General features: G+C 46.2%; 1 protein-coding gene across 2 annotated transcripts in view; it reads right to left on the bottom strand.

The window, feature by feature from the left end:
- CD82 (CD82 molecule) overlaps positions 1-24,102 on the bottom strand; it is a 41,125-nt gene that overhangs the window by 5,494 nt on the left and 11,529 nt on the right. For both annotated transcript variants that reach the window (XM_080395904.1, XM_080395905.1), the window contains exons 2-6: positions 15,405-15,486; positions 9,741-9,813; positions 6,249-6,373; positions 4,987-5,061; positions 7-114 (exon numbers count right to left, since the gene is read on the bottom strand). In XM_080395904.1, coding sequence (XP_080252030.1) covers positions 7-114; positions 4,987-5,061; positions 6,249-6,373; positions 9,741-9,813; positions 15,405-15,467 — 444 coding nt within the window. In that variant the 5' untranslated portion in view covers positions 15,468-15,486. The remainder of the gene's footprint in view (positions 1-6; positions 115-4,986; positions 5,062-6,248; positions 6,374-9,740; positions 9,814-15,404; positions 15,487-24,102) is intronic.

Raw genomic sequence — 24,102 nt, 5'->3', positions numbered from 1 at the left:
ACTCACCTGTGTTTGCACATAGTCCCATGCATCTTGTAAGTTCCTCTCATCCTCATTCAAAGGGTCATACTTTTCAATCAGACTTCCAACTATGTGGGACAGCTCTTCTTTCAGCTGGCAATGAAGAAAGGCAAGACAGATTAGTCAATTCCTTGTAGCCTTTTCTTTAGGGCTTAGGGTACATATACGCAGCTTCAGTCGCTCAAAAAAAGCTAACTGCAAAAAGTAACAGGTACAGGTAAGTTGATACATACAGACTCAGTCTTAAAGGGAAGGCAAGACTGCAGCTTTGCTATGCGCTATGCATTGCAACAGCCAAAGCATCGGTACTTCCAAGCAAGTCCTTGCCCAGGCACAGAGAAGAGCTACAAACCTGATAAGCAATAAGGAAACAGAACTGGGTATGGTTACCTTGGTAAGACAGAGGCTGAACAACTGCTGCTTGCCCCAGATGAGACAGAAGTGAAAAATAAGCGCAAGCTGAAAGACAACATTGCCTGAAGTACTCACAGGTAATATATTTCTAACTCTGCACTGTAAGCGAGACTCTGGTCCAGAATCTCAGTCACTGCAGTTCATCTCCACCACTCAGGGAAAGTATGAGTCACTCTGCTCCTCTATACAGCTAGGTTTTCTGACATACAGCAGTCTATATTAAGACAGGAAGTACTACAACTATCTAAACTGCTCATTAACAGTTATCACAAAGCTCAGGTGTATCAAATCATCCCTTCACCCCCATTCCTAATCCAGTGATACTTACACCTTTCAGTTTGATGAGAGGTGCAAGCTACCACCCAGACTCCTTCACCATCTTCCTCCCACCTCCTCCTGAAGCTCTTCTCAGCTAGCCCGTACATGACGACAGCTGTTACTGCTAAGGACAGACCCAGACCACAAGAAGTTGAAGAGAAGTGTCATTAGACTACTTGAGGGATGGGATAGAGTTACATCAGCCTGAGCACTAGGATGCACCCATCCCACGTCTTTTTTATCTGTGATGCTACAGCATCTTTCCGATCAGTGGAAACTGTTTTATCCCTTTCTTTCTACCGTTAAGCATTGCAAGTGACCATGGCAAACCCAGGGACACACAGCAAGAGGAAGCAGTGTCTACTGTGTGTAACAGAGAAGCTTCTCTACATCAGCAACTCTTCTTCCTAGGAAAACTGCAGCTCAGCTCACTGGGACCAGCTGTATCAGTCCAGACAGATGGAAGCTGCACGATGTTTCTTCCACAATGTCTAGCTCTTCCCCTTTTAATTACCTTGCTTCCCCTTTTCCTTCCCTTCAAATCAAGGCAACCTGACCTGGTTCTCACTAATGAGATTGGCCTTGGCTGCTGTCATAAGCCTTATCAGTTACTGAACCTCTGAAGTTCCCACCCTCATCCCTTCCACATATTGCTGCTCCACAAGCAGAGGGAGGCAAAGAGAGCTGGGTTTGCTGTCCTACCCTGGGCCCATCTAGCCCCTTAGCTGTTAGTCCAGATGCAGCCTAATGTTACTTCTGCAAGAATCCCAGGCAATGCCTCTGATTTCCAGCCCAGGACCTCACCACAAGCAGAGACAGGGCCTGAACTAGATGTCCTCAATCACAGCTGCACAGGGAAGCTCTATGCTTGCTCTTCTACTCTTACACAAGAACAGGCAAGTCTTAAAAACACCTCTGGTTTCAAGAAGTGAGGCATTTCAATTAAAGAAAAACTCAGGCATTCTTACGTGTTTCAGAAAGTAATTGGAGAAGGGGAGACTATTAAGCAAACAATAGCACAGCTCCGGAGAGCACACACACAGGCAGCTTGTTCACAGGTTTAACCGGCAGAGCAGCCCGAGGGGAAACACATGCACCTGCAGCTGATCACCTTTCTGAACTTGGCAGAAGAAAACTGGAAGAGCAACAAGCTAGAAAGGCATATTGAACACTTAGGCAGGCTTTCAACATCTTCACTCATTTAAGGCCTGTCAGAACTCAGTGCTGCGTGGAGGATGATTGCTCCAAGAAATGGCTACCCTTGCCTTCTGGGCTCCTGCTGCTTCCCAGCTCTAGCTAGCCTGCTGCCAGAAGTTGTGGTTGACCCACCAACCCACAGCCATGACATTCAAAGCCTAGGCACCAAAGCCACGGACCATTGCCAGAAAGCAGCAGGCTGTCAGTCCCCCCTTCACACAGGCTTACCGAAGAGGGAGCTGGGGAAAGCAGAACACTAAAGGCAAGAGCACAGGTCTTTGATTCCAGCCTTGATCACAGAATGAATCATGTAGGCTTCTTCCACTGTTAGACACCATCGGTCATCTACCCTGCCCCTCTGTCTGAGCCTAAAGCTAGATTCTTCCCCCAGCATTTATTGGCATTTAGCCTGCACATGAAAAAAATGCTCAAAAAAACAGGAGGAAGCTCTCACCCCTCCCAGTCACTTCAGATTCTGAAACTAATGCATAGTCCATAACCCCAGACAAGTCACTGCATGCAATCATACAGGCCTGTTTTCTGCAAACAATAGCTAGCAAGTAGGGCAATTCCCAAGAGACCATAGCTCTCCTTTGCTCAAGACACTTAGAGCCAAGCTGCAGAGAACTGTATGAACTAGGCCAAGAGAGACCCTGCCCAGGTTCTCACACACTTAGGGGCTTGTGATCCACTAGATGTGGGTGAGTAGTAAGATTCAACTCACAAAGCAGAATGCCATTTGCAACATTTGTGATGTTACTGTTCTGTCATCCCTAAAAATAATCCACCCCACAGTTTCAGTCATCAACAGATGCAGGGAAATGGATGATATATCCACATCCTCCCAGTAGTACTGGGCAACTCCAGTCTTAAGGGGCATTCCTCTAGCAATGCGCATGGCGGAGGCAAAGCAGCAGCCATCCTGTCAGACTCAGCCTTTTACAGTTATACAAACTCTATTGCAGCATACCTCACATGTCAGGGGTGGGGAAGGATTTTGACACTGAAGAGGAACAGATATTCCAACAAAAAAGTGAATCTGTTCTACTAATAAGAGAAGGGCAGGTAGAGAAGAATACAACAATAATCCTGTCATCCTGTCTACTCTCCTGCAGTGCAGAAATAAATACTTCAGTTACAAGAAGCAGAGGAATGAGTATCACCTTGCAACGTTCTGGATCCAAGATCCATTCCTCCACTCTTGTTATTCCTTGGTTTATATCTAACCAAGTTTCTGAAGTCAGAAAGAATGAACACAATAGGTATCTAGGGACAGGATCTTGAACAGTTTTCAGTTTGCTTCACTGTGCTCTGAGCTGCCCTGGGATGATGTACATCAAGTGAAGCAGAGCGACATGCATAGCATCACTGAAGCGCAGCCACAAACCTGGGGGCAGGGGGGGTCTGGCCAAGACCTTCCTGTTTTTCTTAGTGCTCTAGGCAGATACTTCAGAGCATCCCTGAAATAGATGAGCTCTAGAAGAGCTTTTCCATAAGCTGGGGTGGGTTTTTTTTTCCACTGAGTACTCAACAGGAGCACCTGTTCAAAGCCCAGCTTCCCCTACGACTCTGCTGGATCTGTGTAAGTGATGACCTCAGCCATGCCAGCTCTGAGGGCTGTGCAGAATAACCCCCAGCACTTTATTTTCTCCCTGGTCTAACTGAGGTTCAAATGAACCTCAAAATTAAACTCAAAAGCTGGAGCTCTCTAGAGCAGAGTGACAGCAGGAGGAGAAATACCAAAGGCAGTACGAAATTTCATGGCCAAACAAGTCACACTTCCCCTTTGCAGGGAAATGCCCATCCCCACACCTCCTCCTCTGCATTATTCAGAGCTGTTTGTTGAGAATCAGCAGCTTGTTTAAAGCTGTAACTTTACACACCAGCTAGCCAACATTTCAGTTTCTCCTTCAGCTCCAGCCAGCCCAGACAGCAAGCTACATTCACACCACGTTTGGCAAGGAACCCAGTCAACAGCTGCTCATAGTCCCACAGACACTTGTACAAAGCTCGTATCAGCTATGCTGGGGTCAGGCACCTTTCCCCTGCCCTCAAACTTCACCACCAGGCCCCGTCCATAACTTCTTCAACCACCTGCTTTCCGTAACCACCTAGCAGGAGGGTTGGTTTAGGGAAGCAAGCACAGCTGTGCAGCAGTACAGATATACAGTTAGTTATGTGGCAAGGGGCAGGGGTACCCACAACTGGTGCCAGGAACCTGCATATCAGGACAAAAACCAGCAACAATCCCACAGTTATAATTTGCTCCCAATGTGTGAATCTGGCTCCCAGTTTAGCTGTCAAATAGCTGGAGGCCTGACCGGGCACTGCCCTGGCCAGAGAACCTATAGCCAGGATGGGCTGTTGCAATGCACTTAAGTAGCTCAAAGGTTACTCCCTTTACACTACCAAGCCTACTCGAAGCTCTAGAAGCACACACTGTGAAACTGCATTCCTGACAAAAAGATCCACTTCAAAATGTTAAACCACTTGGCTTTAAACTCAAACTGTAGTACAGAAACTGTCAGGCACTTGGGTTTGCTCTTGGTGAAAGGCAACAGATCTTCCAAGGAGAGTTTTACATACAGATGCAAAAGGACTGAAAGGACAGAACATGATGACACAAGGAGGACGCCAGTCAGAAAAGCAATCACTCAGGCTGGTAACCCCTCAAGGCACTAGTGAAAGCAACATGGTAGTAATCACTGCTACTACATGCCCAAATAGTAGTCTGTAGCAGGATCAAGAGGAGGTGTGGTCAAAAGCCTTTCAGGAATTTCTTTTTACTGTTCCCACTACCCAAAAATAAAGCCTGCATACCAAACACAGCTTCATAGTCCTTGAGAAGGTAGCACTACTGAGGCTGGCAGATACAGAAGCAACGAACTACAGCAAAACTGCTAGCTGGGGTAGAGGAAAGAAGAATCCAGTTATGTCTGCTAACATTATAGCCTATTTTAGAAGAAAGAATTTCTATGTGTCTCCTGTTCCCCAAAACCAAGACCAAGGAAAATATGCATGGTAAGAAACACTTACTGTTTCTTTCTGGAAGTAGATGACCAGTCCAGCAGCAACCTGAGTTATGAGGATTACCATCAGGCAGGTGAAGTACTGGAAACAAAAGAGAACAGATGACCACTATCAGCCTTCAGAAAGGTCTGTACATAATAGCACAAAGTAGTAGTAAGATTTTATATGCAAGAGAAGTCACAACATTGAGACAACGCCTTTGCCTGCAGCCAAGCTCTGCTGTCGATGATGCCCTCCCCAGCAGAAAGCTTAAGTACAAGAATCTACATCAGGCCAGTGCACTTCAGTGCTTCTCCCATCACGCCAACAGGAAGACTTCAGGAGGGTGAGGGTTTACAAGCACCCTCTGCGTATGTTATTCCAACTGGGACTCCCTCTCAGACTCCCAACTCCATTCCTAGTCCACTCTGACCTCCATCTGCTGGACTCTGCCTACCCCAAGCCTCCGTAGCAAGAATTACGAACCCAACTTTTTTTAAAAAGTATTTTTAAAGTGAATTGCCTTTTTAAAAAAATGCTATTTGTTTGAGGACCTAAATTTAAGGTTCACCAGAAAACTGCTTTTAAGAGAAGTTTGACATCTGAGGCTACTTTTAAACAGTGGCAGCTACTACCATTACATTAGATGTTCCTAGTATCAGGACACACAATGCGGCCATAATTTGTTACCTATACATATGTGCTCTGAATACAAAGTAGCAGGCTGAGGTGTAACAAGCTAGTGTCATCTCATCCATAACAGAAAATTTTCAATAGATTAAGTATTTGACAGGAGGTGCTGACATAAAGGACATTCCTAGCAATCTCTCTCTCAACTCTTGCACTTTCCACAGTGGCTGAACTTTGCAGCACAGCAGGACACTGTCACTCTTCCTCTTCTCTCTCACTGCCCTTGATACTTGCCTTTGCACCACTGAGAGCATGATGCCAATTGGGAAGTCAGGGTTAGAGGTGGGGGCAAGGTACCGGGTCACCTGAAGCAATCTCTCCTCAGTTGGCAGTCCTCAACCCACTGTCTGCAGAAAGTATCAGTGACATCCTCTCTCATTTTGCAGAGTTATTAGTTCATCATCAGTAATGTCTGAGGAACTGCTGCTGTGACCTGTTAACTGCTGGAGAATTTGATGTGTGCAAATTAAGAATTGGATTTAAGTTAACCTAGCAGAAATACCATCCCCAGGAGACCTGAGCCCCAGCTACAATTCAACAGATATTTTGCAGGAAAAGTATTAAAGGTTGGATCTAAAACATAGCATGAATTCTCTCACCAGACCCAAGAGACATCGAATTTCATTGACTGCTCCAAGACAGCCCAGGAACCCCATCAGCATGGTGAGAGCCCCAACACCAATGAGGATGTATGCACCAGTCTTCAGGGAGGGAGATGACATTTCTGTAGGGACCAGGAGAGGGAACAAAATCAGCTACTGGCAGAAACTACATCTGCTCTCACCATTTAGAGAACTGCCTCCACATATACTTATAACAGTTTGTTGTCTTCTACAAAGGGACTGCACAGAGGTGTGCTGAACAGAGACAGAAGGCTGCTTCCGGGTGTCTTCTGATGAAGGAAGACTTTCAAAGCCAGTGGCAGGCCTCCATTACCTCAGAGCCTGGAAGACTCAAGGTTACTCCAAACAGATGAACCTTCTTTGGGGAAAGTTAGCTGCTTACTGGATTTTTAACTCTCATAAATGCACTCTGAGTGAGAGTAAGATAAAGTATGTTCTACTCCACAACTACTGCCTATTTACTTCAATTCCCTTCACTATCTTCAGGGAAGTTTTTTTCCAAGTCTTAAAAACCCTTTTTGTTTCAGCTTTTCACTTTAATGCACTATTCCTTGTTCCAGCCATTCTGTTTTTACTTAGCCACTTGCAGTCAACAGTGGGACACAAACTATGTGGAGTGAAACATGAAGCAAGAGCTACAGCTAGCATTAAGCACAGATGATGTGACAGGTTACTTGACAAGGCAGTGTTGAATGGCTTGTAGCCAGGCACTCACTGCCGGCTGCTTCAGCACCTGTGTATGATGCCCTGCAAACAGATGCTATTCCAGGATCAAAACAGATATGCTCAAGTGAGCTACTTCTACATATCCTCCAAGTTATCCCCTGCTATTGTATCTGGTATGCTCTTGAACATTTAACAGTTTTCCAACCAAGTTTAGGAAGCATTCTCTCAGACAGACTTGCTGGTGCTGTCAGTCCTTTCCACTCAACATTTAGTACCGAGAGCCACAAAAAGAACAAGCTCTTACATTCAGGCTGGTCACAGGACTATTTCTTGCAGAACAGGATTGGAGGGAGCAAATATTACAGCATAAAAGTCGAAGAGATACTCTGTCTAGAAATAGTAACCAGAAGCCTCATTTATCATTAAGAGACATTCTTAAGCCTGTGAGCTGCACAGCGTAGGGGAATTCTGAATGTCCAGCGGTTAATATAAATAATGTTCCTAGAGCTCAGCATTTAGTTTCCTGGACAGAAGTCCCAGGAGGCAAGCCTCCACCGAAGTCCTCCTGAAATAGGTTGAGAGAGTAACCAAATCCAGACTAATGCTCTCCCCCTTAACGTATACCTCCCCCCAGTTCTGATACTTGGTGCAGGTCACCAGCTTCCAAACTTTTCCCTACAACATGCCAAAGAGAGGAAAAAGATCACTTATCAAAACACGAACCACAGCTGTTTGCCACACTGGTCACTTCAGACACTTCAGCCTTGATTAGCTTCCAGGCCAGACTCATGCTATGGAAAACAGGATCCTGCTGCTCCTTCCTCACCAGTCCCGACTCCTGCTGTGCAGGTTAGGTGCTCATACTGCAAAGCATTTACTGAAGCAGCAGACTTACAGGAGTGGCCTTCACAAGATTACACTATTCTCTCCTGCAGAATCTGCTCTGCCACCATGCAAGCATCCAAGTGCCCGGGTTGCAGCACCTCCACAGTACTAGAACGCATTTGCTTAGTCAGCTTCTCATTAGAAAGGAAGTAAAAGGTATTTCCAACTCAAAGGCCCTTTGGAGAAGCAACAGTGGCAGGGGGACAGAAGCCGTGCTAGCACTTCTCATCCGCAATATGTCTTGTCTTGCAAGAGAAGGCTCTGCTGGCAAGATGACTCCTGCTCTGTTTGCTGTTCCGTGTTTTCCCCTGCGCTGGGCAGGCAGCCAAGCAAATACAACAGGCTCCTTTGGCAGTGGTTGGAGTGCCCTGCTGTGCCGAGCTCCCTCCCTGATGCCTGGGTTACTAAAGCAGAGGGAAAGAGGGGCAAGGCATGGGAAAGGAAGCAGGGGGCAGGGAGAAAGAGCTGATGCTGGAAATCTCCAGGAAGGAAGCTAAATACTTCAGTGCTCTGCTAGCAGAGATTCTGGGTAAAATGGGAAGCAGCAGAGCCAAGCTTAGGGACTTGGTACCTCCACCACTAGCAGTATCACCCATCTGCCGGGGGAACAGCTGCTGGCCCACTGGTACTTAACACACCTCAGACTGTAACGGGTGCTGCAAATAACCAGGCCCTGATAAACTCCATTTTGGCTTCATGTATTAAAAGTGCATTTCTGCTCGTGCCCCGACTTTACTAACCAACATCCCTTGCTGTGCTTCTTGTCCTTCTAGTACTACAGTAGCAAGCCAGATGCCACAGCACAGCAGAGCAGGCAGCAGTATCTGTACAGCATTAGCGCAGGTGTTACCTCCACTCAGCCCCTTTCAAAGCCAGGCTGAAGTGTTCAGCACGACCTCAGAGATAAAGCCCTTTGCAGAATCAGTGTGGCTGGGAACACAGCTATGAATGCTACTACTGTTCATTCCCTGGAGCTGCAAGCAGAGTCAGAGTCAACAATTCTGGAGGTAGTGGCAATGGGTAACCAGACCCACTGAAGCATAAAAATTGTTTAAAACCCCCCTCTAGAAAAAAGCACAAAGGAAGAAAAGCTTGTGAAAGATGGAGCTGAGCTACTCATTTGGTGAGAGTCCACTTACAGCCTTAAGAAGCCCAGGCTCTGCTAAGCCAGCTCAGTTTTTTGATTGTTGCAGAAAACAGAGCCTCTGTTAAGATTCAAGGCGATGTTCTTGGCTGACTTAAAGGGGAAGGAAGCTAGCCCCTCACACAAGCAGTGACACAAAACATGTCTGATGGCCAGGCTAAGTCTCATGAAATGTGTATAATCAAGTATGTTTTAGAAGTCAGAGCACTAAAGACTGTATGGATCCACACCTTCTGTCCCCCTCTCAGATCTGCATCCCCTACTGCTTAGCGACAAACATACTGGCTACTTTCAATGTACATGAAGCATCAATAAAACCAGGTACTTCCTTTGGCATTTAAAACAGTCAAACTGAAGTAGATCATTACAGAAAGCAGTGAGAGCACAGGGGACTCAAATCTACACTAAGACATTGGGGGTCTTTGGACACAATGATAGCAAGAAAGCTGCTGTGGAAACACAGAGCGTGCAGTGAAAATAGCATGAAATATTAGTCCCTATGTTTAAGATGAAGTATTCGGATTGTTGGGTGAAGAGGCAATGGTCTCACTCAGTCTGACCCTAGTGTTGCAATCCACAAGACTAGGAGGAATGCTGTGTCTCCAGGGTTGCTCCCTTTCACCCTGTCCCCATCTTGCTATATACCATGTTACTGCTCTGGTCACAGACCATGCATAGAAGTACTGCCATCCACAGACTACATCATAGTCAAGCACTGCCCCAGACTAGAGTGAATTCAGAATGAGAAATAAGATGAAGAAACATGGTCTTACGTAGAACCGCAATGAAACTGGTTTTGTCGGCCAGAATCCATATTCCAAACCCCAGGATCACAGCACCCAGGATCTGAAAGAGTAAGAACAAGACACATATAGCTGGCTTATCAGTTTAGGCAAATAAGAAGAGGCAGTCACTGTTCTCCATACTTCCAGAGTAAAAACAAATATTCTTTTGCTGTTCCCACCCATCTCCCCCATGGTACTCCTCCCAGAGTAAACAAGATTAGCATGACGCCAGGAAGAATGCCTCGGCCAACTGCACAGAAGCCCTAGGTTCTGCTTGGCAGTCCTTCACACAGTATTTTAGTAGTACATGAGGTTGTATAGGAGAACCACTGAACACAGTTTGAGGAAGAGATACCCTGCTGTTAGAATCTTGCTGTCAGAAGAGCAAAAGATAAGTACGCTGCTTCTGTGAAGAACCGAGGAAGAACAAACACATCTAGCATGTGATTTTAAAGATATTTTAATTTTTTTTTTTTTTAATAGAGAAATCCCTGACCCTATGGGACCAGGCTGGGAGCCAGCTGCCAAAGGATTAGATATCTGGCAGCAGGAACCTTCCCAGGAAGGAAATCTTCAGCTTGTCAGGCTCTGTTGTAATGTTACAGCTTCAACCCACAAATGCAAGAGACCAGCAGCATTCACTCTGCATGCAGGTTCTCCTAAGGGAAGTGCTTTTGTCCCTTCCAAAGCCAAGTTTAGGCATTTTGACTCAACCACTACTTTATTCCAGAACACCCCAGCCACTCAAACCAACACATCTTGCCACCAAGAGAGTCAAGCATTATGAAACACCAGCCACAGTCTCTGCCTTGATCACCACACAGTCAGATTTATCTAGGGCAAGGATTAGTAGAGCAATACACATACCCCTGTGAGGACTCAGCTGAATCCAGACATTGAATCAAGACTGTAAGACATACAGTTTCCCATCTCATTTTGAAAGAGGTGGGAAGAGCATGCTCTTTTTCAGCTTCCAGGTATCACCATGTTTTATACTACACTGTGAGGTGTTTGCATGTAAATGACCCCAGCTCCCAAATTAGGATGAGAACACCATTATACCCATAATAAAGTAGCTATGCAGAGAAGCCTATAAGTCTGCAGGTTTGATAAGAAGCTGAAATATGCTTCAGCCAGCCAGAAGTGGCAAAGGCTGGAAACCACTTGTGCAAAGATCTAAAACAGACTTTGGAGAAACAAGTGGAGGACAAGAAGCACAAGTGAGATGCTTCCAGAGGACATGAACCGCAAGCAGTTCTTACACCAGCAGGATTTTGAGACAGGATGAAGTGAAATAGTAAATAAACCAATAGGGCTGAAAAAAAAATCACAATTCTGTGCTTCATTAGAGAATGTTCTGACATTTGGGAGACAAGGGAAATGTCAAACCACCACCTGAAGCAAGCTGGCAGAGATGGTTGTATGGACAGGCATTGGCTCCACATTTTGAAAGTTTACACTATGCTTCAGCTCTTCATACAAAGAAGCTTTTCTGAGCAAAGATAAAGCAACAGTCTGAAATAAGCTGCTCGCAAGCTTCTCTGGCTTGGCAAAGGGCACAACATGCAGTTAGCTCTGGGGACAGGATTAGAAATCACCAAGCAAGTTCCCATCTACAAAGATAGATGAAGATGACTGACTCAGCTGCAGAAAGTATGTAGCTGTTCCATCACAGTAAAAAAGACAAAAGAAAGATTAAAAGAAAGACACAATGTCAGTAACAAAAGTTCCCCTTGCCTTACGTCCTAACATGCTGTACCGCAGCATTCAATCTGCTGATCGAACTAGAAAGGCCCCTTGAACATGCACCAGCCGCAGCGCCTAAAAAATTCCTCTCAAACTTGGTATTGCCGAGAACTGCTGAATTTACAGCTTAAGGCAGTCTCACATTTAAACTATAGTCTTAATAAAATATTTGTCTTAAAGATGCAAACTGGGCTGTATATGACATCTCTCTTGGCTCACTGACCCTGAAATGTCACCTAAGTTTTGCTGTTGCTGACAAAACACAGAATGGCTGCCGAGCTGAGTTTCTGGGAAGTTATTTGTTATGAGGTGCTCAGGCTATCCAAGGTCTGTTTTCACTCTGACCTTTGCTCTAGTCCACAACTCATGCGTTTGCCAGGAGTTGCTGTGGAAAACACTAAAAGGGGACGGCAGGGAGAAAACACTGTCCTATTAACAACAGTATATTTACTTTTTACTTATTACTTATATATCCTAGCAGGATAGTATCTCTGCTCAGCATCCTCAGGAGTTTGCACAGCATAGCAAGGCTGCTTCTGCCACTGGCTTGGCTTCAGATCGTCCATAGAAGAAATCACATCTGCCTTCCATAGAACTTAATTCCTCTGCTCTGCTGCTTTAAACTCCTGAAGTGGGGGACAGATGTCTCCCCTTCACCCTGAGGGTGGAGATTTCACTCCCGATTTCACCAAGATCCCCTTCTGCACCCAAGCCAGAAGGATGCAGCTCCCTCAAGGCAGGGCCAGCAGCTTCCTACAGCAGAGCCCAGCGAAGAGGGGCACAGAAGAACTAAGCTGCAACGCAGCTGACCGACCTTTCTGGAAAGAGCAGCTAGGGGTCCCCAGCTGTCCTCCCCCAGCACTGCCTTCCTTCACACTCAGACCGCGTGAGGGAAACTTAAGCCTGGCACAACAGAAGGGCTCTTAAACTCCAGACTTTGTTTTAGGTAGTCATCTTCTGCTTCAATTACAGAAGGGTCAGAAGTAGGACAGGCAGTTATATATTCTAAACAAATAGTTTCTAAAGACTGTTGAACTTGTCTCACAGAACTGTTTTCCCTTTAAGGAGAAGCATCTGTTGTTGCTTGTGTCCACTACCCAAGAAAGTAGGGATGTAAGAGCTTAGTTTCTCTAATCAAAACTTAACACTCCAAGCTTATGGGTTTGGTATCTTTTGTAGCAAGTAGGCAAGCAGTCCAAATAACCTTATTCCCTTTAATCAAAGCAGGTCAAACCCTTCCCTAAAGTAAGGCTCCAAGACTGCAAAATACCAAGTCCCTGAACTACTTCAGCTACAGCAAGGGACCTTCTCACAGACCTCGACCTGTAGAGCAGTACTATTTCAATAACTAACTTCTAAAAGAGTCACTAGCATCTCTCTAAAGGCTTAATTCATCAGCTACAAGCAAGGCTGGAGATCATACTTCAGACAGCAAGGGCTGGCCTGCACAGGCTGCAATCACAGAAGCTCAGCTCAAGGTCCAGAGCAGACACAGAGCTCCACCATCAGCATTAACATTCACATTTATGCAAGCACTCTATTCAAAACTCAGCAGCTCTGGGAAACGAGGTATGCAAAACCTGCCCGTGCTGGGAACTCACAGCAACTCAACAGAAGCAGTTTCTCTGCTAGATTAATACTGATCTACCACATTCTATAAGCTCAAGAATTCCCAACACACACTCTCATTCAGACCTTGAACAACCATAACGGAAAAAGCTTCTCATATCAACTAATTCCTATGGAAGCAAGCGAGTAATGGATACCATCTTCCTCAACATCTGGCACATGCAAAACCCTGTCATCAGCTGAGACAGAAACACACTCAAAATCCTCAATCTGGAGAAGTATCAAGCTCCCCACCAGAGCACTGTGGCTTCAGCGACCTCACCTCCATGGAGCAGCCTGAGGGGAAGACAGCACCCGTGCTGCATCTGCATGGTGGGTTTCGCAAAGAGCTCATTAAAGCAGCTTCTCCCTTTTGATCAGCATAGACCTCCTCACAGCCCACCTTAAAACCCGTACTCTCCAGGCCCAGCTTCGTGCATCAGATCAGCCTTCCCCGAGAGGGGAAGATCTGCTGTACCAGAGGAGCTGGTTTGGTGCAGGGTGTGCACGGGACAAAGAACAGCTGCTTTCCATCACTTGCAACCCAGACAGGAGTGTTCAAGCCTCCCCAATACCTGCAGAGGGATTCAGTGCCTGCCATCCTCCCAGCCTTGTGAAATAAAGGAAGATGCTTTTCAGCACAGAGGTGGGTCAGTCCAACAAACAGCGCAGCAATCCCCACAGGCTGCCTGCCACTCATGCCTGGCTCAGCAGAGAGGGGAGAGGAGGGCAGCGTGGAATATAGATGCCACAATGACCACTGAGAGCATCCAGCAAAACCAGCAAGTGTTGTAAGGCAGGCTGTTGTCTTTCCCCTTTCCTCCCATGCTAGGCTGGCTTTCTTGAACTTTTTTTGTACAGAGGTTAACTAATGAACTTGGACCTAGGCCTGGGGATAAAGGAAGACTAGACAGTGCCCAGGTACTGGGCTCCAGCAAGATTGTTAATGTTGTTAAGACATTAAGTCTTCAATTTGTTAAGACAAGTTAACACTGCCTTAACAAATGCAGCTCTGCTTGCCAGGGTAGGCCAGTTACTTTTTAAGCAGCATGTAACTTAGCACCTCTTCAAGAGAGAAGATAGCCTATATGCTAATGTCTTCAGAGGAGTCCTGCGTTGGCAGGAGTCAGACCTGGACTCATCTGGATTTTTCCTATCCTTAAAGTGGACCGCATCATACTCCGAAAGATCCAGGGCACTTGAAAAAACTCTCCTCTTCCCTCCGTCCCAAAAATCTTCCCCATGGATGCTTTGAGCACCCCTGACTTTCAACTCATAGACCAGAACTAACTACTCTTAGGATGGAAGCAAAAAGCAGAGAGGAAAGAGCCAGCAGAGTAAGCCAAGGGAAACCAGATCCAGATGTGCCTCAAGTTCAAGCCCATGTGCCAGCAGCGCAGCCCAGTCATGCAGGAAGCAAGAGTGGAGCTGTGTGCAGGGACTGAGACTAGAAAGCGGTGTTCACCTTATGCTCCATTTCCCTCCCTGCCCTCCCAGCCTGCCCTTTTCTTCACCTTACACACCACACAAAGGGTAACAATATCAGACAGACTACCTTCTCACTCATTTGTGGAAAGCTGAAAACTTATGCTTCCCTACTACACCATCCCATTGCAGGAGGGCAGCACCAACAGTACCATCACGGTCCACATGACACACAATACCTAAGCTTCACAAAAGGATGTGTGCAAGAATGTATGCAGCCCTCCCAGACCCACTCTGATCCAAAAGGAGCTCACCTTTTGCTGAGCCTCACACTCGAACATAACTGCATCCAGTGGGCTGCCTCATTTCCCCACACAAGCCTGCCCCACTCTCCCCCACCTCCCAACTCCATTTCAAATAGGGGAACTGGACTAATTCATCCTGTTAAAAATCAAAACCAGCCGTTGGGACTTGAACAAAAATTTGAGTTACTCTTTGAAGCCTGCCCAGCCTATTTAGGAGGGCACTGCCATTACTTGGCAGGTTTTGTAGCTTTGCTACTCCAGATGTGGCAGAGAAAGCAGTTACTACTCTCCTTCCAGAAAGGACCCATAACTCCTGATTTCCTTTCCAACTGCAGGAAGGGAGCTGTGTGCATTGGAAACAGCACGTGGGTACTGGGAGCAGAGCTGCTCAATATACCTGGGAGCCACAGAGCAGCTCTGACATCCCTCAGCTTCAGGGATTCTCTCTCTTCTCCCATAACTCTGGCAATTTTATGTACAAACTGGCCAACATCCAGAAAAAAAAACCTTTCCAGCTAATTTTAGTCCAGGCCTTCCTTTCTACTCTGCAGGTGCCCTCGATACTTACAAGGAACAGGAGATTGAAGAGGAAGAGGAAGTACTTGGTGACTTTTAGGCAGCCAGACCCCATCTTCTTTCACTTATGGGACCTAAGGGGAAAGCAGACAACCAGCTGTTAGTGATAGGTCCTCCAGGCAGTTTCAGAGCAACACCCTTACCCTGTGCAGAGCTCTGGATCTCACAGCAGACGCACAGAAAGCACGTGATCCACAGACTACCCGAGTTGCCTATTCAGGGCAGCAAAACAGGACATCATCATCACTACACACAGCCACTGCTACCAAAATGTCCTTGAGAGTGACAGAGGGCTATCAGCAATTACAGAAGGGGTTTAATCACAAATACACTACTAATTCCATCACTATTTATACAGACTTTGCATTAATAGTATCAACCAAAACACCAACTCTAGCTACCACTCCCAGCAGCAAAGAGGGATGCACTTATCTGAAGGAGCTCACAAGGCCAGTTCCCTCCCCCACAAAATCTCATTTCCTCGTGACCCCTAAGCAGCTGAAGGAACACTGAAGACCAAGGCCGAGGGGTCAATATAAAAGGCAGCATTAAATCAAGCTTCCTGTGCACAACTCAGCACCTGATGCTTTGATATGCATGATGATCAGTGAGTCTGCTCCACGGTTACGAGCTACCAATTCAGTTGCAAGATCAAGACAAGCAAGATTTCAACCAGTCCCAGTTTCCAAAGCTGTAGGAGCACTGATAAAACAGAATGCCGTTTTTTGTTGGTACCACCCACACAGACTACACACATCCATGGGGTGACTAGCAAGCAATACAGAGAGGGCAAGCAGCAAACTCCAGGGCAGGTCTTCACCACAGAGAAAAGGTACTTTACTGTATCCGAAGTTAACTCTGCTCAATTACCATGGCTGAAGCCTATGTAAAGCATGAGAAGAGATGACAAGGTTGCTCTTAATGCTGCAAATTAGGCAGTTTATCAGCAATGGCTCCTCATTAGGTCTTTGTGCTGCAGGACCCGGGGAGTAAATAGATTTGTATTACTGTAGGCAACTTCAGTTCTCACTTGTCTGACAGCAAAGAGCTCAGAAGCTAGAAAGAAGTTCCACAGACCAATCCCACTACTGGGAGTAAGTGCCCCCCTGCAGAAGCAGCACAGCTGGGTAACACATGAGGACTGGTGGGGGACAGCTCAGAAGTCAGCTTTCCTGCTTCTTCTTTCTCCCCCATGCTCAGTTACGTTTCCTGCAAGAAAGGACTTTTAAGTTCCTTAAAATTTGCTCTAGCAACCTCCTTGCTCAAAACAGACCATGCTGCTTTAAGAAGCAACAGCCAGAGGAAGAGAAATACTAGGCTGGGGTCACCAGTCCAGCCTGGGAAGAGCCAGCCCCAGACAGCAAGGTCAGCAGGGTTCCCTGCTGCCAGCCTGGGTATACTGAGTGTCACTGGAGCCCAATACGTTCTTTTGTTTCAATCAAAGGCTTTTGCTTAATCCTATTAAATAATTAGGTTAACTCTGGAGCTAAACTGGTATGTGGGCCTTATTATAACTGGTTAGTCTTCCCACCAAGCAATGATCACCCTCCAACTACCAAGAGAGAGCACAAATATGAGTTCTGTGGTTGAAGACAACACTGCTGTTTTACCTTCAAGAGATGCCATAGCTAGAGGCTGTGCTAAACCCACCACCACACAGTGCCTAAGCAAGACACTACTGAGATCGGAAAGTGGTACAGAAATACAGTCTCAGCCAGCTGTGCTACAGGTTGATCTTAAAAATCCCATCTATATAGCAGTTATTGCACCTAAGGAGCTCTTACTGCAGAACCAGGTTAGCACCACCGCACACTCATTTTCTTCAGTTCATTCCTCAGGTCAGAGTCCATAAAGTCAGCAGTACCCAGAAGCAGGTCCTTCAAATTAGCTGTGAAAAGCTCCGGTAATAGTCCTAGTCCGTACTTACACCAAATATCAAACAGGCAGCATTCCCATTTCCAGTTCCCCCAGGCGCAGCCATCAGCTATGAGCTGGTTCTGTTCCAGCACAGATGCACTATACAACAGCTGCATCACTACCAACCTATGAAAAGCAAGTGAAGGCTCTCTGTTAGTAGATTCGTACCCTTGGTTAATGACAGCAAGTTTATTCAGTAAGCCTTGCTCATGTTAAAGCAACTCTCCTACTACAAATCATATGCCAGCTTGCTGTCACAGAACAGCTGTAACCCAAAGACTACTGTGCCCTGTAACAGTATCTCAGAAAAGGGGCGAGTATTTGAGCAGGGAGAGCACAAACATAGCTTCCTTCAAACTGTACACTTTCCTCTGCAGGAGGAACATTCTCTCGGGCAGTTGATCCTGGCAAGCACCATCACCTAAGACTGCACTTGGAGAGGATAACTAAGACGTAAGTTTTCCCATCCAGCTGGCTTGCTTACTGGCTTCACCACGAACACATCTCCCCTTAATAGCATCACAAACTGGAGCCTGGCAGTCTAACTAGAACATTGAGACAGCCAGGTCCCTAGGCGATGATGAATGTCTGTTGTGGGGGATACAAGTGTTTTTCTGCTCTGCAACCTTGCCAAGAACTAAGCTAGATAATAACCTCCTGCACAAGGCACTGGACTTCTTACCTTAAGATGTCCCAGGTGCAATCCTCCTTATTTTCAAGCTGGAGGGGTAACTTCCAGTACTTGCTGATCTGCTTCCTAGCACTAAGTAGTCGTGTGCTGCTTATTTCCAATTCTGTCCACGCCACTTTCATTTGCCAGGAAAACAGATATTTGCAGAGCTGTTAGGATCTTTACAATAGTTATCTAAGGTAATTAAGTAGTTAAACAAGTTGACAAGAGCTGGTGTGGAAGAGACATGCCTGAGGTGACAAGACTAAAAGATTGCTTTCAGAGCTCTTCTAGCTATGTCATAAAGGCATACCAACTTCAGTGTTTATTAAAAACAAACAAACAAACCAAAACCCAGCTGTGAATTACAGCATTATGCACTGTTCTCTTGCCACTGGGAGATAATACCTCTTTCCTAGCTCCTAGCCCTAAAGTAATTCAAAGTACTGTTTTCAAGCCAAAAAAGAACCAGGTTTTTAGGGTTCTGTTTGAGCTTTTAAGATACTTCAGGGCTCCACATGCTGAAACATCACAGATTTTCTAATTTTTCTGCTATCCTTAAGAAATTATAAACTTCTGTTCACTACATTAATGAAACTCCTCAAAACCCTACCTTTTGGAATCACACAGTCACAAAACTAGCAATACTGCCGTACAGTTGAAGCAGCAACTCAACAAAAGTTGAGATGGGTCAGCTTTGGAAGCAGACAAGCTTGGAGTTATCACAACCAGGCATATTCATGGGCCACTCGGCAGCAAAGGGCTGGCTTAAGTACCAAGTCTTGCCAGTCAATGCTGCCTGTGAACAGTGGCAGTCAGAGCTGACCATCTGCCTTTTGAACTTGGTCAACACCTGAGACTTAACATCCTGCAGCAATGCATGTAAATTTTAATACATGAAGTTTGCAACTTTCAAATTCCACTAGTTGTCCACAATTAATTGTGTTCTTTTCCACTCCACCCCAACTGCTTTGATCATTTGAAGCTCCCTCCCCAAGCAGCCACACACACTTTTCAGCAGTCCTGCCCCTATGCCTCCAAATTTTCCCTGTCATTCTCCAGACTGACGTCAGCTCTACAGTGGATTTCATGAGACCCTAGTGTCAACTTGAAGAGTGGCATTACTCGCAGCCTTTCACTTTCCATCCTGTACAGATACGCAGGATTATTTATGCACATCACTCCATTTGCTGCTTTGAGGCGCTACTACCATAAAAACTTGATTGCCAGCATGGCCTGGTCAGCGTCTGTGTAGTTGATCCCTGGTCTTTCTTAGCCTGGCTTCAGCCCCAGGACCTGACGGAAGAACTGACTGCAGGAAGGCATCAGTTGATCCAGGGCCCCAGCGTGGACGAACAGGACAAGTCCATGCAGGCTAAACAGGCATCATGGGGTGGCTTCCTGCCCCCTCCACCACCTCCAACTCTCAGGCCTGTCGCTCTCCCAGCAACAGCAATGACTGAGAAACCAGTATGTGGAGCACAAAATCCAGGACAACTCAGTTTGAGAAGAGGCAGACAGAGGCCTGCTTTGTTAGTGACAGCAGGGGAGTCCCATCACGGTTCGGAGATTAACTCAGTTTTGTCGCAGGAGCCTGCAATGCTCTCAGCCCTCTTCTCACAAAAGATGACTGCAGTGACTGACAGGCAATACAGGGAGAGCAGAACACCTCTGCCTGCTGGCCCTGCCACGGGCTGGCGAGGTGGGGGGGAGAACACTTACGCACAGGTGTTGCAACCACACCAGTCAAGGGGCAGAAAGGCTAAGTTAATTTTTAATTGCAATCCTGCTCTCTCGAATCATATCCTGTACTGCCTCTGCCTAGCAAGCGCTGCATGTTTAGTGCTCACTGAAGTTTATGAAGCCTTGGCTCAGGCTAGCGTTGTACATGCCTGTGCCACGCAGCTTTGCCGGTAAGAGTAAGCCTTTCTCGGGAGCACCACCCTTGCTTTTGCAGTCCAAGTTTCTTCCAGACGAGCTCTGGGAGCTGAAGCACCTCAGCTGCCAAGTTACTGCACAGCACAAATAAGGGCTCCTTTACAAGCATGGTGAAAGAGGAGGAGACAAGCAGGAACAACCTCAACACAAATCAGAGTAGATCAGTTGTGGAAATCACCATCTCAGTACATTATTAAAGTGCAAAGATCCCGCAAACCCTTGAGGACAGCACACACGCTCCTGAGAGCAACAAGCTCTGAAGGTCAGCCCCAATACTTCAAGTAGAAGAGAGTTCACATTTCAGTGCATCTACACAGCCTGGAAGATGCTGTCCCTTCTCCCACAAACCCCTCCTTAAGGGAAGTAAATGATCAGTCACAAAGCAGCTGCAGGTTGTTCCTATGTACTTTGGCCAGTTGCTCCTCGCTACCACCCCTCAGACTCTAACCCCAGGGGATGTAAAACAAAAGCAGACTCTATAGGATATGCTGCTGCTAGCTTATACTAGCTAGGCTAGGAAGAGGTCAAACCAACACCAGAACCGGTTTTCCCGTTGTGAGAGCAAGGGGAAGAGCAAACACTGTGGATGCCCTGTACTGCTGACATTCCAGCTCATTTCTGCTGTCCCTCCTGCCTGCCAAAGGAGAAACTTCCAACTTGACAGATGCAGAGATGCAGCAGTCAGCACTGCAAACCAAGGTTCTGCAGCATACCCTGAGGTTCCTGATCATTCACATCTTGCATCTGATGTGGCAGGTGGGATCTTTGGATGAAAATTCAGCTAGTCCACTGAAGCAACCTCCAAAGCAGCCTCAACTGATCTGCTTCCTGACACAGCAGGCAAGCACCACCTTCCCCATGCCTACCCAAGCCTTACACATTGCAACAGGTTATTTCCCTCAAGATACTTATTACCAGGCTGGACTTTGAAAGTCTGTAAAGCTTTGCCTCATCTGGTTTCACCTCCCTTCTTTTCAGTGACCAAAGTTAGCTGAGCTCATTCGTAGACAGACTGACCATGAAGCTCAGGAGGAGGAGCTCCTGCTGATGTACTCAAGTTGCAGAACTGGCTCCCTGTGACCAAAGCAAATAGGACCTGCCCTAGGAGGGAATCGGCAAGCCCCTGCTTCCATAAAGATGTTTCTCTGCGTGCTAATTTGCATGAGGTTTTGAAGGCTAGTGCAGTTACTTTTTGCATATTATACCAACCCAGAAACCAGAACCTGATCAGCCATACGCCAGGCTAGAGACCCGCAGAGGCCAACTGGGGATCAGAACTCACTAAATGGTCGCTTCCCGTCCCAGCTCCAAGCCAGACACCCGCACACAGGGGAACGGGCAGCCCAGGAGGTCCCGATCTTTAACGGCAGGAGAGAAAACATCATCTTCCACAGGATTTTGAGCCCTTGTGCCACAAAGCCCACCTGCCAGGAATGCTTCCCTATCCACACACATGAAGAACAAGCACTTGGTAATCAGCAGGTGCCCTGATCATGAGTGATGAGACAGGACAGCTTCACACAACAGTGCCAGTTAATGAAACATGACAGAGTTACTAAGTCCCCTGCTAACCAGGTACAGCACTGCCCTCAGGGCAGCAACTGCAAGTTAAAGCCATGTTAATGTAAAAAGAGTATCTTAAGGAGTTTGTGTTGTTGACGTTAATATTCAAAGGCCTTGGACTTCTAGTACACCTGGGAAGTACATCTTGTCTCTGGCAAGCACATAACTGCAGAGTCAATGGAAAGACTCAGGTCTGAATTCACTGAACTTTTCTTTCAGCTTCACTGAGATAATACCAGCCGTGTAATGACCTTGAAAACATAAACAAGACCATGTTTGTCATAGAGATTTTCCAAACAGCATCTCTTCAAAAGTTACAATGGAGGGATTGAGGAAGAAGCTGGATCCTAAAAATTAAGGCTGCTAATTAGGGTTACCCTCTCAAATAGGCAACACTTGTGGATGCAGAGATTATTTATAGATACATATATGTGTGTGTGTACATGTTACCAATTCAGCTACAGTACCTTTCTGGAGGGAAGTGTCAGGGCAAGGTAGAAATCTTTATTTTTGCATAATACAAACTTCAGAAACAGAAGAGAAGAAAAGAAGGTACTTTGAACAGACACTCTTATCCCATCTACTCCAGAGACAATTGCTGCTCACCTGAAGTAGAAGCAATTGCCTTCAAGCTAGAGGAGATGGTTTGAGAGCTAAGCACAAAGTCAGAAAACAGCAGCATAGCTACATCAGCCTGCAAATTGCAGCACAATACTTGTCAACAAACGTTGATCTACCACTTAGGAGTACAGAGATGTACAGTGACACCCTAACATGAGCCTCTGCAAGACATTTGCAAGCTAGAGGCTCAAGCAGACACGCAGTTCCTGCACATTGGCTGTCCCTGGAGTAAGGGGAGCAGACTAAAGCAAGGCAACAGTTGGCTGCAAGTACTGCAGAAATACCACTGGAAAGACTAGATTTCTCAGGAAACTAGATGCGTTTCAGGAGACTCATCAACCCACACTGCGAAGGTAGATTTGTTCCTGAAGCACCCAGTAAGACATTAAGCTTTTCCATTTGACTTCTATAGTCGTGTACTGTGGTGTGAATAATAAGGAGCAGTGTCATGCAGCAAGACTCAAGATCAGAAAGTTCCCATAGGACTGTCGACAATGACAGAAGTTTTTCAGGATGTTTTACCACAGCAAGCACATATTGCATGTTTTGTAAAAAGGAAACGTGTATTTTAGAAACGTACTTCTGATGCTCAAGAGGAAGTGATTAGGTATTTATAAACCACTATCATACTGTTAAAAAGAAAACAACTCACAGTTAAGCATCAAAACAGCAGCACAGGTTTTAGAAGCATGTCTTGTCTCTATATTTGCAAGGGGTTCTTAAAATCTGATTGCACATCTGGACTTCACACTCGAAAGCTTGAAACCTTTTAAGTCTTCAGTCCCTACAACTGGCAAATCGAGAAAGTTCGTTGCTATTTTCAGTCCTCACACTTGCACAGCATGACAGTATTTGCAGGAGAGTAATTCTCCAATTTGAGCAAATCTTTCCATTCAGCAAGAGCAGAGACACAACTCTGCCAAAAAAACTGGAAAAAAACCCCAACCCAAAAACCCCACAATCTGTCCCAGAAGTCATTTGGTTCTTCTCTCCCCCGACAAAAAAAAAACAAACCACCAACAACTTACCAGAAATAGCAGACAGAAGAAAAAGCCAAAAGTACAGTTTAGACTCTTTGATTACCACGTATTAGAATGTTACTTGTGCAACAAACGCTGCAGGTAGGGTCCAGAGAGAAATCTCCATGCTGACTAAAACCAGTACACAGTGCAGTAAAAACGCATAGTTTTCACTAAACTGGTTGGGCAGCTCTGTCACTTGACTACATTGGCTCTTTAACAGCTCCAAAAATGAGACCAGCTCAGCTTTGTTTTCTGCACTTGAAGCTGTTAAGCTGCAAATTTAACCTCTGAAATGGATGCCCTCACCAGCTCCCCTGCCCGCAAGCGGCCCCTGTGTGTGTCAAAGGCAGTCCCCCACACTGGCTTGCCCCACACCTCCCCACAATGAAGCAAAGCCCATGAGCAGGACCTGCACCCCAAAATGCAGCAGGGTAGCCAGCACAGACCAGCGGCACCCACTCGGTGCTTCTCCCCAGCATGGCTCTGCAGTGGGCAGAGGATCCTACCAAGCATTTGCCATTGCCATCAGACTTAGCAGCCTGGAAATCCCCTGGCTCCTGAGCCTCCCTTCTCATGCAAGCACTGCCTCAGAGGTCAACAAATCACCTCTGAGGAGTTGCACAATATTGCTCCCAACGTCACTTGGCTTAGAGATTCCTTCCTGAGGCCCAGCAACCTTCCCACCCTGCCAAAGCACCCAAAGGATACCACAGTCAAAGCAGGAAGAAAGCCTTAACACAGGCTTTTTTTTTTTTTTCCTGTCTTAGACGGCACCAGACATCGCCAGACTGAGGTAGGAATCAGGTAGTATAGCTGAATTTTTATCTTTTCTGCCTCCTCCTCCCATAAGATACGAGAGGTCAAGGTTAAGGACGTTCCTACTGTAAATTCCCTTTCAAAACAAACTGGGGTTTAGTTGCTTCCATTTTCTCAGATGCTAGGAAAGATAACTAGTCGGT

The sequence above is a fragment of the Falco punctatus genome (genome assembly GCF_963210335.1).
Source record: "Falco punctatus genome assembly, chromosome: 7".
In the NCBI taxonomy this organism is placed as follows: domain Eukaryota; kingdom Metazoa; phylum Chordata; class Aves; order Falconiformes; family Falconidae; genus Falco; species Falco punctatus.
The sequence above is the reverse complement of the archived record's forward strand: the minus strand, read 5'-3'. Positions and strand labels throughout refer to the sequence as shown.